Here is a 19,927-nt window from a genome sequence, read left to right as displayed (position 1 = left end):
CATTAAATGAAAGATTTTAAAAACTGGGTGTAATTATGTTGTAGATTGACACCACAAATAAATTATTTACCTTCTTTAATTACAACCTTATAACCATTCGCCTAAGAAAAAGCAAAATATCAATATCTGTAACATATCCAAAGATATTTGAAGCAAACGGCTTAGGTGAATAACTATGTATATATCAAGCAATATGAAGAACAAAATAAGATGAATCTCTCAGTTCCTTACACTCCTGAGTTGAAGTTCAAATACGACTATGACTGAAATAAAATTTGACCATTGGTATTTTTTTTTTCAAGAAATTTCCTAAATTATATACATTCTTTACATTGATTTATTTCATGTAAGTTGTTTCCTGTTTGCTTTGATTACACAGTACCAACAAAGTATTATTTTTATTTTGCAGAGCCCTGTCCTTCAGTCTTATTCCAAGGCCATGTACAAGAAACTCTGCTTAGCAATGAGCCTTTAGCCACAGCATTTCTCAACTCCTTATTGAATCAGCTCAATTGGGCGTTCTCTGAATTCATTGGGATGCTCCAAGAGGTAAGGGAATGATGTATGATTTTCTCAGAAACATTTTTGGTGGTGATTGTAGAAAGATCTTTGTGTGTAAAATACCTGCATAAGCTGTAGAAGAAGCTTTGTTCATAAATGTGACAAAATTCATAACACTTGAGTTGGGTGGACATACAGGGGATGTAATTGTCAGGAATGTAGTTATTGAGGACTTGAAATAATTGTAAATGTTTTTATTACTCTACTTCAAATTATTTTTTAAATATACATGTGCCATGTCTATACTTTACATATTCAACATTATCATTTCAGAACTATAAAAACACATAGTGACTCACTCTGGTGAGGAATCGTCTCCTTATAATTAATGCCAAAATACAATTTCTGTAATATATTGCCTGACATGACACAATTTGATTCACTCTAGGGAGAAAAAAGAAATGTTATTGCTGCAATGAGCACTGTAAATCGTTTGATTTTGTTACCTGTCTGGTGAACTATTAGCTTCTCTGTGGCATTATTATCACCCAAGAGGAAACTACACCGTATATCTTGTGATAAAACTGAAGTGGTATAACTGAACAGTGCACACTTGGATTACATGAAAATTTTCATTCCCTTGTTTCCTAAACAACATCAAATGAGAATACAATATGGATAACAACCTTGCCCGTAGTAGCCTGGACCCTTTTGATGGGAAACAGTCTTGTAATTTCTGTGGAAAGTTCTGTAAATCTGTGAACATTCACATCAGCAAGGCTCACCCAGAGGAATATGGACAGATACTAACATCAAAGTACAGTAGAAGTCTACTATAGCGAGAATTCATAATGGCAAATAATTTACTCGCTATAACAGATTGTCGTTATATCTGAATTTTTGTTAGAGTTGGGGAAACACCATACACATTAAAATCGATATGAAACGGCAGTCAGTTTGTTCAAAACTTGTATTTTCGCAGATGCTATCCACACTATGGCTTACTCGTTTGTTATTTTTCAAACTCTGATACTACGTGAAAGTGTATGTTTACTTTCATTCTGAAAAAATTATAGTATCACTCCAGAGGCCTCTGTGGTAAACATTCCAAGTTTCTTCTTCAAACAGCATCATGTAACCTAACTGGATATGTATCATTAAAACACGTTTCAAGAGCACGTAGAGAAATTATAATTTGCCGCTGCAAATTTACATGGGAACAGCCTTTCCGAAATTAACTAGTCACGAGAAAATACAAACTATCCCCTGAAGTCAGTGATGTACTGTGCCATATCTTGAGGTGTATCGCATTCTTACTTAATTTCAGTATATAATATTAAAATTAAGCAATCGTTTACTTCAGCCTTTATTCCTAACGAGTTAACAACTGCTATCAGTCACGTTATTTATGCATTTATTACTAAAACATGTTATCCTCTTTCATTTTGAATTTTCTTTTAAAGAACAGCAGTCTACATGTATTACTAATCATACGGTACCAAAGCTGATCGATCGCATTTTGTTGCAAATGTTTCTGTTTTCTTATTCAGACAGTCACCTAACCTAACTTAACCATGCATCATGAAAACATATTCCAAGCGCAAGTAGAGAAATAACATTCCCACTATAAATTTAAAGGGAAATAGCCTCTCCAAAATTTAACCAGACGTGAGAAAATGTAAACTAACCTTTGAAATCGGTGATGCGCTTTGCCATATCTTGAGGTGTATCACTTTCTTACTTAATTTCAGTGTAGAGTATTAAAATTAAGCGATTGTTTACTTAGCCTTTATTTCTAAAATGTTAACAACTGCTATTGACCACAATATTTAGTACTTGTTACGAAAACATGTTCTCCTCTTACATTTCTCATTTTCTTAACGGACCAGCAATTGACGGGTATTACTAATCGACTCCGACATCGCCTTCGAATGTCGACGAGAGAGCTCGTAAGTGCACATGCAAGAAAACTATACCAAAGGTTGCATTTTGTGATGAACGCTTCAGTTTTCTTATTCAAACAACTTCACCTAACCCAATTTAACCGCGTATGTACCATGAAAACATATATCAAGCACCAGTAGAAAAGTGATAACCATCTGACTTATCCACAATGACTCACACAAAATGCTGTCAAATTGCGTACATGGATTTATTCACAATTATTTACAAATGAAATACACATAACCTTAATCACTGCTGTCGCAAACAAAACACCTCACTCCGAAAACATCAACAAACCACCGTTTTAACAACTGCCTATCACTACGCTCATGTCACATGGAGATTGCAACCTTAAAACAATTGACTGCTGTAAAGCGCTGACTGTTTACAGACATGTCAGCCACAAAATTACAAATATACTCCTGTTAAACCATAACTCCAACTAAGCAATAACTCGTCTCTACCATCAAGACCACCTTTTTATATAGGTGCCTGGCCAGGCTTATAGAAAGATATGTTACAAAATACCTTCTTGTAAATTCTCGAGTGCCTAACAACATGGTTATATAATGTACAGAATATTCTACCGTCATCTAGTGTCAGAGGTACGTCATTCTGGATGTTACAGTGTGTTTGACAATACTGTAGTGGATTACAAATCATATATATATATATGTTGTTGTTGTTGTTTGAGTCATCAGTCCATAGACTGGTTTGATGCAGCCTTCCATGCCACCCTATCCTATGCTAACCTTTTCATTTCTACTTAACTATTGCATCCTACATCTGCTCTAATCTGCTTGTCATATTCATAACTTGGTCTACCCCTACCGTTCTTACCACCTACACTTCCTTCAAAAACCAACTGAACAAGTCCTGGGTGTCTTAAGATGTGTCCTATCATTCTATCTCTTCTTCTCGTCAAATTTAGCCAACGTTAAAAATTAAATAATTGAAAAAGAGGTTCAACCTATTCAATACATAAAAGAAAGAAATGTAGTGATTACATTCTTATTTAATAGTAACTATAAATGGGACCAGTTTCGACCCTAGTCCAGGTCATCGTCAGCCGTAAAAACATGTAAAACAATGCATATGAAAAAGAAAAAGATTAAGTGAACTCTGGATCGGTATAAGATGAAACATAAATTAATGATGGGGGTAGAAATTGTGAGTCACTTAAAAGAAAACAGTACGTAATATTAAGAATGGTAGTATGGCACCCGCAATGATTCTTAATATTACGTACTGTTTTCTTTTAAGTGACTCACAATTTCTACCCCCATCATTAATTTATGTTTCATCTTATGCCGATCCAAAGTTCACTTAATCTTTTTCTTTTTCTTTTTCATATGCATTGTTTTACATGTTTTTACGGCTGACGATGACCTGGACTAGGGTCGAAACCGGTCCCATTTATAGTTACTATTAAATAAGAATGTAATCACTACATTTCTTTCTTTTATGTATTGAATAGGTTGAACCTCTTTTTCAATTATTTAATTTTTAACGTTAATACTTTCAATACGGAACAATAAAATTTTTATCTTTAAATTTAGCCAAATCGATCTCTTCTCACCAATTCGATTCAGTATCTCTTCATTCGTGATTCGATCTATCCATCTCACCTTAAGCATTCTTCTGTAACACCACATTTCAAAAGCTTCTATTCTCTTTCTTTCTGAGCTAGTTATCGTCCATGTTTCACTTCCATACAATGCCACGCTCCACACGAAAGTCTTCAAAAACATCTTTCTAATTCCTGTATCAATGGTTGAAGTGAGCAAATTTCTTTTCTTAAGAAAGCTCTTCCTTGCTTGTGCTAGTCTGCATTTTATGTCCTCCTTACTTCTGCCATCGTTAGTTATTTTACTACCCAAGTAACAATATAGGTAATAATAAATTATATACAGGTTCTTACATTAACTGAACTCATAAATGTCTATATACAGTACATGTTTCATGACATAACCTCACAAACATTTCATTAATCTGACTACGTAAATAATAATACTAAATGGATGTAAACACTTCATAGCCATACAATACAAGTAGTAGTAATAATAATAATAATAATAATAATAATAATAATAATAATAATAATTTGAGCTCGATACTTGCATTATTTACCCATGGGTGAGAGAATATTGTTTTCAAGTTACATCAGTTTATCACACTTGCATCACTGCTCACTGTAAATTTAGATGGGAATAGCCTTACCATAATTCAATCAGACGCGAGAAAATATAATCTAACCTTAGAAATCAGTGATGCACTCTCCCATATCGTCAGGTGTATCGCATTCTTACTTAATTTGTGTTGAATTTTTAAATTAAGCGATCGTTTACTTAGCCTTAATTTCTAATGAGTTAACAAATGCTATCAACCACGTTATTTACGTATTTAATATGAAAACATGTTCTCTTCTTTCGTTTCTGATTTTCTTTACGGAATGGCAGTTGGCGGGTATTACTAATCGACTCCAGCATCACTTTCGAATGTCGATGAGAGAGCTTGCAAGTGCACATAATAAGAAAACGTATGGAACCACAGATGATCGATCACATTTTGTAGCAAATGCTTAACCGTACTGCATGTATCATGAAAACATATTTCAAGCACCAGTAGAGAAATGATAATAGCCTTTCTGAAATTGAACCTAATGTGAGAAAATATAAAACTAACCTCTAAAATCAATGATGCACTCTGCCATGTCTTGAGGTGTATCCCATTCTTACTTAATTGCAGTATTTAGTGTTAAAATTAAGCAGTCATTTCTTTCAGCCTTTATTTTTAATTAGTTAACATCTGCTATCAGACATGTTATTTACGTATTTATTACAAAAACATGTTCTCCTCTTTCATTTCCATTTTTCTTAACGGAAAAGCAGTCTATCGGTATTACTAATTTACTCTGACATCGCCATCGAATGTTGACGGGAGAGCTCACTAGTCAACATAGCGAGGAAATGATACCGAATATGATCAATCACATGCAATATAATCGCTGAGTGCATAAATGTCTGTAATGAAAAAAAAAATTGCATGCTTAATCGCTCATAATAACGGATGCATGTCATAGGGCTCTTGCTGTTACCGAAGGATAATACACAGTTTAATATAGGAATTTTGAAGGGACAGACAAAAACTGTCGTTATTACGGGATTCTCGTTATATGCCGTATTCGCTAGAGCAGACTTCTACTGTATGTGTCCGAAAGGGGTGCTTCTGATGATACTGTCAAATGACCAACAGAAAGTAGTACAATAAGGGATTCTACAAGTACTACTGCTGGCTGTACAAACAGTCTCAAGAATAAAATGAAGCAGTGGGGGGACAGGCTGCAGAGAATCATCACTGACCAAACTCCAGATAAATTAATAGATGATATAGTCTCTGAGGTAAATTCATTCTTCCTTGCATCCATGACTACACTACCTGGATCTCAACATCCAGCTGTGTGATACTATCACATACGTAAGAAAAGGACGAGAAATGAAGGATTCACATATTTTCAAAGTTCTAATCTGACGCTTAGGTCAACAACAGAAAAAGAGAAGAAACAACTGAAATATGTATATGAAATAGTCCAATATAATTACTACAACAGGAAACAAGTTATGAGGCTTGTTATGAATAGGATTTTCCTCTCCCATGCCCCTTTCCATTAAATGAAATTGAATGTTATTTCACTGGAATATTTGGACATGGAAATTGCATGATACCTATATATCCTGATGTACAAGCAATCACAGACCTACCCACTTCAGTTCAAATATCGGAAGGCGACTTGTCCTGTACCCATCTTTACACAGCCCCCTCATCATGTACCTCATTGTGGGTATCGAACAGCTGTCGGACGTTCTGCATCCAGGATAATCTTCTACACCCACATCTAAGTTTCCTTTCTGTCTTGCCTTGCATGATCAGTTCTGTCAAGCTGTATTTGTCATTTTGGATTGTGTGACCAAACTAGGCTGCTTTCATGTGTTTTGCGAGGGTTTATATGGGGGTTGGTGGCAAAAGTCATTGCAACTATTTTTTTTCTTGCAGATATGTGAGCAGATCACAAACTGCTATTCATTGCATGGAAGCTATGCAGGCATAGTGTGTATTCACAATAACAGGTGGTTCTGTGATTGCTGGTAGTAGTACAGAGTGTGCTGAAAAACGGTATTCTCTATATCTTGAAATTTCGATAACTCTAAATAAAATTTAGCTCCCGAGGTGATTTGAGATATCGAGGTTCCTCTATATGAGCCACTTGTGTGGAAGTTCAAGGAGAAAAGCATACAAGAATTTCAAAGGGAAATAATACCCTTGGTACCCAGGACAGAGGTGGGGAATGTTGAAGAGGAATGGAAAAGATTTAAGGAAGCACTGGTTGGATGCGCAGAAAAGGTGTGTGGTAGAACATCAGCAAATGTGAAAGACAAAGAAACACACTGCTGGAATGATAGGGTAAAGATTAAAGTGAAGGAAAAGAAAATGGCATGGAAAGCATGGAAAACATCTAAGACTGAAGAAAGTAGAAGAAAATATGTGGAGGCAAAGAATTTGGCCAAGAAAGTAGTGGAAGAAGAAAAGAGGAAAAGCTCTGCCTTATTCACACAGACATTGAGAGATGATACGCAGGGCAGCAAGAAATTACTGTATGGTATCTTAACCCATTAGCCTCACATTTAAATACCATAGGAGTTCACTAAGAAATCACATTTAAATACCGCTCTAGGCCGGCGTCATCACACTATTATTTAGAAAATCATACAAAACCAACCAGTAAATATTCCTTCCTGAAAATTTGCATGCATAATAAAGAAGTAATAAACTTACCAATGCCGCTATTTTAGTACGTCTGCTTGGTGTGGTACACCTCAAAACATTCTTCTAAGTGAAGAGCTACGCCACACTTTTTGCACTGCCAGCAACTTTCGCTTCTTTTACCCCGGCTGTAGCACACAACACACCTTCTTGTGACTTTTGACTTCTTCTCTGTAGGGGAAATACGCATGGGAAAGTGGGCCCATGATTTAGCTTGTAATCTGGTTGGGGTGGTGCTCGCTGAAGGTCGACCTCGAACCGAGTACTCCGGCAACCGAACAGTCTCTAGTAGCTGCTGAGCAATGCTAGTTCGGAAGTCCGTGTAGCTCGTCTTTCTGTTAGCAGCGATCTTGTGATACACATTGAAGGAATTGAAAATACACATATCCAGGAGGTAAAATAATATTTTCCTATATCCTTTCACTGTGCGTCGCATGACGGGGAACAGAGCTGTAACCTGATCCTGAAGGTCAACACCACCCATCCCCTTCTGATATTCAAGGCCACATTTGGGCTTTATCACTTCTTCCCTCGGGGTTTGTCCTCTCTTACGTCTGAGTTTGCCTGTCCCTGTCATGTCAGCTGATTTGTGTTTAGTGGTGAGAAAGCAAACATCCTTGTTGTCTTTCCACTTCACACACAACATACTGTTGGCAGCCCTCGTCTCATACTCTCCACGTTTTAGTTTTGTCTTACTGATATCGCGAGGCATGTCTTTTCGGTTCTGTCTAACAGTTCCAATTACATTCATCTGCTCGTCATGTAGCCTTTTGAATAAATCTGGGGAAGAATACCAGTTATCTAAAAACAATGTATGTCCCCGGCCTAACAAGGGTTCACACATGTTGAGAACAACGTTTGTACTTGCTGGCAGACTTGGATCCGTTACATCATCACCTACATAAATTTTGAAAGACAGACAGTAGCCAGAACTTGATTCACAAATTTTGTAAATTTTTATTCCAAACCTAGAACGTTTAGACCTATTACACTGGACATATGAAAGGCGGCCTCTGAATTTCATTAGACTTTCATCTAGAGCAATATCTTGTGAAGGTAAATATAATTCTGAAAATTTGGAGCAGAAATGTTGTATTATAGGCCTAATCTTTCTTAGTTTGTCACTACTATCGACTTGTTAATCGTCAACAAAATGTAAAAATCGTGAAATTATAATAAATCTTCCCCTGCTCATGGTTTCACGAAAAATAGGAGTGTTTATACACCTGTTTTTACTCCAGTATAACTGTATTCTTGACTTTCGCACTTGTGACATTAGTATAACTAACGCAAAATATGCCCTAATTTCGTCGGGTGTAGTCTCAAACCATTTGTCATCGTCTTTCAACTTTTTTCTGTCAGGATTGCTCAACTGTTTTGCTGCATATGAATTTGTCTCGACAGATATTTTGTCAAACAAAGGGTTCATGTATTCACAAAAAACTGAGAGTTCAGATAGTGGCTGCGTATCAAACTTTTTCAATAAATTTTCGCTAACCCCACTGTATTCACTAAACTTATGTACAACAGGTTTATTGTCACTTTTTGTCCAGTTCCAGTCAGTCAAGTTAGTCTGTGCCGAGGTACGAGCTCGTTTCGAAGGACTCGGCACACCGTCGTTATTTGCTTCACTTTCCGAGTCATCAGAACTATTATACGCATCGTTAGTACTCGAACTAAGGACTTCCGGGTCTATTTCATCGTCACAAACATCACTGCCTTCAATATCACTCTCCAGAACACTATCTATTAGCTTCCGTATTCCTTCTTCATCAACACCAGCATATCTGCTTGACGCGATGATGGCAACTGACAAGAGCGAAATGATGTGAATAAAGTTTCTCTTATCTCTTGTTCCGGAAGTGTGCGAGAACCTGGCGAAAGGGAAAAAACCGAAGCCACATGTGTAAACTTCAGCTCAGAATGCATACAAGTGGCGTCTGTGGGTTAGTGACTGAACTATATGGATTGATGTACAGCTGTGCATCGCCGCGAGCAGAGCTCGTCATTTGATTCATATGCCACGAGTAACTATGACGAGCTAGGGTCGTCAAATGATGCGATTGGGTTAAGAAACAAAAAGAGAGATCAAGTAAACACCAGATTTGTGAAGGATCAAGGTGGCATAATTTTAACAAAGCCAGAAGAAATAAGAAATAGATGGAGAGAGTATTTTCAGAAGCTGCTGAACATAACAACGGATGACAGTCATTCAGTGGATGACCAGGAAAGGCAATTAGTTGATGAAGAAATGGATAAAGAAATTACAATGAATGAAATTGAAATGGCAGTAAGAAAGATGAAGAATAGAAAAACTGCTGGAATAGATGAAATTTCAGTGGAGATGATAAAGGCAGCTGGAGCTGTAGGCCTGCAGTGGACATATCGGGTTCTCAGGAATGTCTGGGAGAATAAGGAGGTCCCTGAGGATTGGCAAAAAGGAATAATCATCCCAATTTTCAAGAAAGGTGATAAGAATGAAGAACTACAGGGGAATTACTCTTATATCCCATGTTGCTAAGATAATGGAAAGGATACTGGAAAGTAGAATAAGGTTGAGGGTTGAGAATCGGATACAGGAAAATCAGTTTGGTTTCAGAAGTGGAAGGTCAACAACAGAGCCCATTTTCATTATGAGATAACTAATGGAAAAGCATTGGGAGTACGGGAATGATATGGTGATGACATTCATTGACATTGAAAAGGCATATGACAGTGTCCCCAGGACGAAAGTTTGGGACAGTCTGGTGCAAAAAGGAATTGGACAGGGATTAATAAAAATGATCATGGCATTGTATAAGGAATGTTGTAGTTGCGTGCAAACACAAGTTGCCAGGACAAGTTGGTTCAAAATAACTAGTGGGCTGAGACAGGGAAGTGTTCTATCACCAATCCTGTTTACAATAGTAATGGATGACATCATGAGAACAGCAAAAGCAGCATATGGAGGAAGAGAAATGAACATGATGTTATTTGCAGATGATATGATTTGGGGAGAAGACGACAGGAAGGTTCAAGAACAGTTGAATTTGGTGAATGGGAAGATCGAAGACTGTGGATTGAAAATAAGTGTAGAAAAGAGTAAAACTCTTGTTATGACTAGAGGGGAGAAAGAAGGGAAAGGTCAGATTAGACTTGCAGACAAGCCCCTGGAAGTAGTGGAAACGTTTAAATACCTGGGGAGTGAATTAATGGAAAATGCTCGACTGGATGCTGAGATTAGTAAAAGGATTCAAGCTGGAAGTTGTTTCTATCATAGTGTAAGAAACATGTTATGGGACAAAGAGGTGGCAACGGAAGCAAAGGATACTATGTACAAGATGTATTATGTACCCATAACAACTTACGGAGCAGAAACTTGGACAGTGACAAAGAAGGATGAGAGTCGAATACAGGCAGCCGAAATGTTCTTGAGGAATATGATACAGAAGAGTAGAAGAGACAAAATAAGGAATGAGAAAATCCAGGAAGAAATTGGAGTGGAAAAAATGAATGATAGAATAGAGAAGAGCCGACTAAGATGGTTTGGGCACATAAAGCGAATGAGCGACGAAAGAATGCCGAAAAAGGTGATGGAAATGCAAATCCAAGGAAGGAGAGGCCGTGGGCGACCACGATTGAGATGGAAGGATACCATCCAACGCAGCATTATAGAAAGAAACCTGGACTGGACACAGTGTTGGAGGAGGAGTGGTGGAAAGACCGAAGAAAGTGGAGAGGAACCATATTTGCCCCTACCCGGCTACAGCTGGATAAAGGGAAATGATGATGATGAGGAGGGGATCAAGTCTACATACTTTTTGTACATGAGAAGTCGAGAAATAAAGGGTGGAACCAATTTAATAACAAAAACCCATGAGAAATACGGTAACCATGAAAATAAAATTCTAAACAAAACAAGATTACAAATTTACATAATAAAACTCAACATCACGAGAGTGAGTCGCAATAGAGGTCTCAAACCCAAGTCAAAAGTTTGCTTCTTCTATACTATTTGCTAATAGTGCCAGCTCATCAGCAAATGCCAGGCAATTTAGTCAAATATTTCTTCCAATCTTTACAGTCGGAGGACATACCTTACCCCATTCACGCATATTTTCTTCCAGCACACAATTAAACATCCATGGGATATTCCATCTCCCTGTCAAAGACCATTATGAATTTTAAATGGTTCAGTAAGGATATGTAGTAATGGTTCACAATGGATAGTATCAAGCATTTTCAAAATCAACAAAAGTGATCACTTTTTTTTGGTCCTAATAAGTCGATGTTTTATGACCCATTTGAGACTGATAATTTGATCGGGACAACTTCATCCTGGACAAAAACCACCCTGATATTCACCCAAATCGCTATCAAGCTGGTCATGGATTCTGGAATAGAGGATCTTGGAGAAAATTTTATAGGTGATATCGAGCAAAGAAATTCCTCGATAGTTACTAGGATCTGATATATCACCATTTTTATGGATTGGGTGTATAATTGCAACATTCGATTCTTCAGGCAATTTTTCTGTATTCCAAATGTCAAATATTTATGTAGGTTCTGAATAGTCTGTATATTCACATTCTTCCAGAGTTCTGCTACTAGTTGATTTTCTCCTGCTGCTTTAAAATTTTTCAGTGAGTCAATAGCTGCATTTCCTTCATCATAAACTGGTGGTATGACCTTCTCCAAAGGTGTTTTATTTCTGGGAAATAGTTCAAATTCAAAATAATTTTCAGGTTCATCACTATTAAGTAATGTTTTGAAGTATTCAGCCAAAATATTGCATTGTCATAATCATTATGGGCCACCTTTCTGTTGTTATCTTTCATCAGGAGAGTAGGGGGGGAGTATAATTTTTGGTATTGTTTAAATGTCCTATAATAGTCTCTTGTTTTATTTTGATTGAAAGCTTCAATAGATTTTTATGTTTCCTTCTGATAATTTCTTTTAACTCTCCTGATGTTTTTAGCCGTTAATAGTCTTGCATTGATTAGTTCTTCTCTAGAGCTTTCCGTTTTTTTTGCTGTTGATCATTTAACCAGGCTTTATGTCAGCGTAGTATTGCTGTATCAACACTCTTCATTCCACCAAGCATGTTTTTTTCATTTTTAATGGGAGCAACTTCCTCTGTTATGGCTTTTAGTTTGTTAATAGTGGTTCCCAAGCTATCACTTAAGTGTTGTGTTTTTCTCAAAGTATGTTCGAATATTTATGATGACTGAACTAGGACCATACAATATTTTTTTATTAAGTTAATGCAGTTTATTTTTCCTTTTAGGAGTTAATTTAAATTTAATCTTGGAGATGTAATTGTCTGAATCAACATCGACACCACGCAGAACCTTAACATTATAAATTTCTTTGTGAAATTTATGATCCATGGCCACATAATCTATTTGAGATTCACCCAGTTCAACATTTGGATGTACTTTTCCAAGTCATTAATTTACGCAGTTTTCTTTTAAACCTTGTTGTTTCTAAAATTAGTCCATGGTTAATACAAAATTCAATTAACCGTTCGCCATTCTTGTTCGTTAATTTATGTGCTGGAAATCGTCCCACCACACAACATGAAATTTTCTCTCGCTTCCAATCTTTGCATTAAAATCTTCAAGAAGAATTGTAATGTTAGTATCAGGTATATTCATTACTAATTGGTCAGTTTCATCCCAAAATTGATGTGTTCCCTCTTTGTCAGTTCTGTTCTTTTCATTTGTTCGAGCATGAACATTTATCAATGTATAGAGCTTGTTTTCCACTTTAATTGTTAATAATGCTACTCTTGATGAATTTGAGGAAAAATCAATAATGGAATCTAGAATTCTATTATGTACCAAGAAACCAACTCCAAATTGAGGAACATTCTTTGTAACTCTTTCACCTGGAGGTCCTTTATAGGGATGATACCCTCCTGATTCAATTGGGTTCTGATCAGTATTACGTAATTCTTGAAGAGCTGTGATCACAATTTTATGTTGATTCAAAATATCTATTAGATGTTTCAACATACCAACCTTCATCAGTGAATTGATATTTGATGTTGTCAAATACTAAAACTTTCCTGGTTTATTGAACTTAGCTACATTCTTAATTTTGTTAATCTGCAGGATTGATCATTATGTCTCTGGATGCTCTGACTTGCCACAATCCTCTATCTGACACCCCACCGTATCCGAATGGTGTCTTCGTTTGGAAGATTACAGTATATAGCTGTCCAAACAAGTGGATTCTTTCAATAGAGGACTTCTCGTATTAGGTTGATGGTCTGATCAATGATCAAGAGTCTGACTGTAGTCATGGTTGGCAGTTCCAGATGTGATCTGGAAAGGTGATAAGTGAAATATGATATGATGAAAAATGAGATTATGAAATGTGTTTGGCTCAAGATGTTCTCTGGCTGTTATTTTACGGCACTCAGCCAACCTCGAGTTACAATTCTAAATGTTATTTACAAAGGTGAAGATGAGAGATGATGATTTTATGAAATTGTGAAGAAGGTTTTCTGCCTTATTTCATCCTAGTTGTTCAGGACTGGGAGTAGGCATTTCCTCCATACCTCGCAAATGTTATGGTTTTCCTGCCAATACTCAGGTAGCTGATTGCAGTGGTTTTCCACTGGGTGATGCGGTTGCCACATCCCTACGCCAGTTATAATAATAATAATAATAATAATAATAATAATAATAATAATAATAAGAATAAGAATAATAATAATATAATAGCTGCCAGGAAATTTTAACCACATTGAATATTTTATAATATTTTGGTGCAAAATCCAAAGTTATTGCTGTATTTACTAAAGCTATGAATGCAGCTGGCTGTGAAGTGACATGGCACTTTCATTCACATGAGCAACAGCGAAACACTTGAATTTTTCTCGCAAAAAATGACTGAAGTACCTCAACAGTTATTTATGTAGTGTCACATACTGAACAGTGCGCCAGTACTCTACAGTTCTGTACTGTTGTAACTGTTATTCTAACTCGTAAATTTGGGTCCTCATTTAACTCTTTTTGCAAGTTGCTTTACATCGCACCAACACAGATAGGTCTTATGGTGACGCTGGGACAGGAAAGGGCTAGGAATGGGAAGGAAGCAGCCATGGCCTTCATTAAGGTACAGCCCCCAGCATTTACCAGGTGTGAAAATGGGAAACCATGGAAAACCATCTTCAGGGCTGCCGATAGTGGGGTTTGAACCTACTATCTCCCGAATATAGGATACTGGCCGCGCTTAAGCAACTGCAGCTATTGAGCTCGGTCATTTAACTCTAGCTAGCCCCATGGTGTAGGGTAGCATGCCTGGCTCTCACCCGGAGGCCCCAGGTTCAATTCCTGGCCAGGTTGGAGATTTTTACCTGTATTTGAGAGCTGGTTCAAGGTCCACTCAGCCTACGTTATTACAATTGAGGAGCTATCTGATGGTGAGATGGCGGCCCCAGTATAGAAAGCTAATAATAGCGGCCAAGAGGAAATTGTCGTCCTGACCTCACGACACATCACAATCTGCAGGACTTTGGGCTGAGCAGCAGTTGCTTGGTAGGCCATGACCCTTCGGCGATGTTGCACCATAACTCTTTTAACACAAACTTGTGATTTTCTAGTTCCGTGTGTAACCACTACTGATTACACGACACAAGAACAAAATAATAATAATAAAAAAATTTAAACTTCATAAGATTCGAACACCTTAAATTAAATGAAACGCACACACGATTAATACTTTTGAAACAGCGCAGAGATATAAATACCAGGTTGACCAATTTGACAACTATAAGAAAGGAAATGGGAAACAGGCTGGAAACCCTACGAGGTCCATGAGAAAGTAGGGTGTTGCAGAGAAAACAAAATCAACGGTAATCCCTTTCTGAACACCTAAGTTTTATTGACTTCATAAAGAAGATTAAGGTACAAAACAAATTAATTAGCAGTACAACCAAAATAACATAGTGAATCGAAAACAAGTAAAAATTGTTCCAAAAAAACACGAGGTTCACATCAATAACCTTTAGATCAAAAAAAAATTATATATTACAAATGTATGTGCCGCCGCACATCCGTTGCAAAAGACATTTCTACCTTGCTTTCCTCTTGAAGCAATATTTAACCTAAATACAAGCATATCTCGTAACAATTGTGTACAATAAATCGTGACGGTTAGTTATTGGAATTAGAGAAGATGGCCTTTTGAAAGTTACATGTAAGAAAAGGAATACAATGTGAAAATTGTACAGCTTACCAAGGACTAATCCCCTTTTACAAATGAAATTAAGAAAGGGGGCATGTTGAAACATCTCCTAAGGGACAGATAGTTGCAAGAAATAAAATATTTAACCCAGAGGCCAATTAAGTTGCTGCCTTTCCTAAAACACTTCAGTAAAAGGTGCACAGCTTTAACTGGTATACATTAAATTGATGCAGAACTAACGGAGGCAACCCCATGGGAAATTAAAACTTTACATATTACTTATAAGACCTTAAACCAACATTATATGTACATTTAATTATAATATTCAAAACAAGAAAAGGGAATTGTTTCCTAAGATAAAATAGGTTTGACTCCCTGAAAGGGCTAAGTCATTTTGAATTTAAAAATTGGCGAATGCGAAATACCGTGGGCAAACTCCGGTGCACAAATTAAAATTTACATTGAAGTTAAAATCCAAAAAAACAGAAACAGTGCTCACCCAGAGGGCCAGTAATCCCATCAAGGGACAGACAGAGAAGACGTCTGCTCCCTGCGCCGGTAGAAATCAAAGACGCACAAACTAGAGACGCTCTCATGGAGCTACTGGTAGCTGGAAATGGGGCAATCAGGAGATAACCAATTCGGGCACGGGAGTACACTCGTGGCTCTTACATTCACCAGTAAGAAACTTCGTTATTATAGCATATCACAGAGCTTTTATAGAATAATCTTCCTGATGGACCTGCAACTTACAGGAAATTAGGAAATGAGTAGAAAAATACTCCTAAAATTTACACGTGGCAGTACACTCTGCCTTATTAGTTACCTACCTCATTAAAACATCCTGTTACACAATACAAAATATCTTTTTTAAAATCAAAATTGTCCATATGTATTTGTTTTCTACAGTAAGTACAAAATAATATTTTAAACAGCATAGTGAACATTAACCGTCTTACTAATAAAAAGTCCTTATACAGTTGTTTAACACTTGTATAGTTATACAGTGGATAAGCCCTGTATAAGCGTTGTATATTTTTCTTACTAATAAATGTAGTATATGCATTGTATTACTATACAGCACGTATACACTCATTCCAAGTCGTAGGAATCTCTTCCCGTAGTTTACTGACGTATTTTGCATGTTCACCGTCTTCATGATCGCTTCTGCTGGTTATATACGAGCAAAACTTTCTGGAAAGTCGTGCAGTAGCACTGCATATCGAAAAGGCAGTGGCAACACAAAGTGAGACTGCTGGAAATTGGCTTATATTGATATCAACATTTCAGTCAGTCAGTCAATCAGTCACTACTGATCTGCATTTAGGGCAGTCGCCCAGGTGGCATATTCCCTATCTGTTGTTTTCCTAGCCTTTCCTTAAATGATCGCAAAGAAATTGGAAATTTATTGAACGTTTCCCTTGGTAAGTTATTCCAATCCCTAACTCCCCTACCTGTGAACGATTATTTGCCCCAATTTGTCCTCTTGAATTCCAGCTTGCTTGGGTAATGAATGCTACGAAGGAAATGGAAAAACTTAAGAAAAGATCAAGTGCTCCTAATTGGGATAGTACAGAAAATGTAATTGTAATTGAATAGGTGAGTTGAAAAGGGTACACATTCCAAAATCCTTACTTTTCAGGAGAAAGGAAAAACTGTTTTGTAGCTATAAGAAAGGTTTGATCAAAAAGTTTCTATTAGGCATTTATACATCATATATCTGTGTATTCAAGAACAAAGTATGGAAATCATATTATGTATGGTTTTAAAGTTATACCATTTTTATGTCAAGGAATATGTCCCTTTTTACACTCAAATTTGAGAAAGATCTTTGTAGAGGCAGATAATGTATAATAAACTCGCAATTTAAAAAGTCTGTTAAGCAGGAACATATTATTACTAAAAAATACGCCCAACCATCATTTCTTGTAAAGTTTTTCATTGTCATTTCATCTCCTTAAAGCGTTTTACTTTATGAAAATGTCTAGCCTCCATAACCTCTAAATGGTGTATGTCTTCTATGTTTAAAATATTGTGAAGATCATCAACGTTATCGTCCATTCTTTCAATGTGTGTTCAATGTTAAATGGATAAATGTTCGTACTATTTCCTGCTTGGTTAGCATTCGTCGAATATTTCACCACGATTATATTACTGCTGACAGTAAATAAAACGAAAATAAACTGCTCACTCGTTTCTTTTTCCACTACTTGCTGCTATACAACGCTTATGCAAGGGTCCTGGTCTGTATAAGCAATTCAATGAATAACTATACAGGTGTAGACACAGGAGGCTTATACATGGTTTATTAGTAACGAATTTCACATAAACGGTGTATAAACCTTGTATAAAAGTTATTCACCGTTTATTAGTAAGATGGTAAGTCCTTTGTCCATCTTATACGCATTTCTTCTACTTACATAAATAATTTATAATGTCTCTCTTTTTGTTTTACATTTCCAAATTTAGATAAATATATTCTTAACAAAGATTTTGGTGATATAGATCTTCGTTTATGTCTTTTCTTGAGGCTTCCGAAATTAAATGATAAACAACATGTTTGAAAATACAATGAAACAATGAAAAGCAGCTGTCTGAACACCAGTGACACAGTGGATTTTGTGTTAACAAGGTTTTACAGTACTACAGTATCAATCAGTTTAAGCATTTATGTATTCATTTGATTGGATCGAGCAGCTTCATCGGCTATTGCTAGACCTAAGGCTTTCTCTGTCTCATCTTTGAAAATCTCTGGATCACAAAGTTCCTCTTCAACATATTCTGAGCAATAATCTCTGAAGAGATCTTCATTTCAGGCTTGTATGATAATGTCTTAGCATCTTGTCGCTTAAGTGCGGCCAGTATCCAGTAATCGGGAGATAGTGGGTTCGAGCCCCACTGTCGGCAGCCCTGAAGATGGTTTTCCGTGGTTTCCCATTTTCACACCAGGCAAATGCCGGGGCTGTACCTTAATTAAGGCCACGGCCGCTTCCTTCCAATTCCTAGGCCTTTCCTATCCCATCGTCGCCATAAGACCTATCTGTGTCGGTGCGACGTAAAGCAAATAGCAAAAAAAAAAAAAAAAAAAAATAATTGTTTAGAAGTTATATATTTATAGTTTACATACATTTGTATTGATTTTATTAATATGTCTGATCTGTAAAACATGAAAATTTTATTTATTTCAGATTCAGAATGTATCAAGTCGCCCTGAAAGAGTATTTATCGAATCAAGACAGCTCAAAATTTGTGCAACATGCTTTGATCTTGCTCTTGGATTATTACGAGTACTGGAAATGATTTGTAGTATTGCACAGGAAATTTTCACTAGCCCCCTGCGAGTTTCTTCAGATTTGTTATTGGGCAGATTATGTCAGGTAGGATTGATTAATTATTTATTTATTTAGTTATCTGAAATCACTTGTCCCATTATCCATCTGTTGATCTTGGTTTGTTGTTCTTTTTATTGTGATTTTCTTAATTTTGTCTGTTTTGCTTTTTAAATCTTCTATTGCAGTTTGTAGTTCACACATATCTTCCTTGATTTCTGAAATCTATGTAATATTGCTCTTACTATTTCATCATTTTTCAATAATTCTCCTGTTTTCTGGTGTCCTGAGTAGATGTCCAGAGAATAAGAATTGTTTCTTCCTGAGAGTGCTCATTACTGGTTCCATTTCCTTATAGGACTGTTTCATTAGAAGCTAGTCTCCATTATCCATTTTTGGTAGTTTTTGTTTATGCACTTTGATTGTTCTTCTTTCAGTCTTGAGTAATCTGTCTATTTCTGCAGTGTTACTTGTTTTGAAAATGGTTTCACTTGTGGATGTTATTTCTGGTTGTGTAACTGTTTTATAGTGTTTTAATTTTGTGACTATTAGAGGCCTTTTTATTAAATGTATTCAAGGTGATACATTGCACTCTGGTCATTTTATTTATTCTTTTATGCCATGTCTGTTTTTCATTGAGGTTATATGTTATTAATTCTCTGAAATATTTACATATTTCAATCATTTTAATTTCCTGTTCATTTGTTATTTATGAGTGGTGGGTTAGTTAACATGAAAATGAAATGAAAATCCATAGCCTGTTTCCCGTCATTCGACCGGGTCAGGAATGGGATGAATGAAGCCCGCATTTAGCAGTAAGGATAGGAATTGTGCCAGCTCTCGAAACCTTTCACACTCATCTGAAGCAATGATTAAGTCGGCTAACATGATTTCTGTATTTTCAAAGAATATTCTGAGGCTGATTTTCTGTGCTATTTCCTGTAGCTGTCAGCCTTTCTGAATGTTGTTGAATATGAGAGCAAGGTCATCAGAGAATCCCAGGCAATTTAAACTTGTGTTTAGATCTTCCATGTTTGATGTTCTTCTGGTTATCCTTATACCACTCTCTTGTTATATATTGCAAGGCACGGTTGAACTGGCAATCTTCCTGTCGTAAGCCTGTTTTTTTGTTCAATACTTGTGAGTAGTACCATAAT

General features: G+C 36.4%; 1 protein-coding gene across 3 annotated transcripts in view; it reads left to right on the top strand.

Moving 5' to 3' along the window:
• Positions 1–19,927, top strand: part of LOC136871866 (E3 ubiquitin-protein ligase RNF123) — a 320,579-nt gene that overhangs the window by 235,292 nt on the left and 65,360 nt on the right. For all 3 annotated transcript variants that reach the window (XM_067145510.2, XM_067145511.2, XM_067145509.2), the window contains exons 16-17: positions 410–549; positions 18,630–18,818. In XM_067145510.2, the coding sequence (XP_067001611.2) occupies positions 410–549; positions 18,630–18,818 (329 nt within the window). The remainder of the gene's footprint in view (positions 1–409; positions 550–18,629; positions 18,819–19,927) is intronic.

The sequence above is a fragment of the Anabrus simplex genome, chromosome 4 (assembly GCF_040414725.1).
Source record: "Anabrus simplex isolate iqAnaSimp1 chromosome 4, ASM4041472v1, whole genome shotgun sequence".
NCBI lineage: Eukaryota > Metazoa > Arthropoda > Insecta > Orthoptera > Tettigoniidae > Anabrus > Anabrus simplex.
This window is presented reverse-complemented; position numbering and strand designations above follow the sequence as displayed.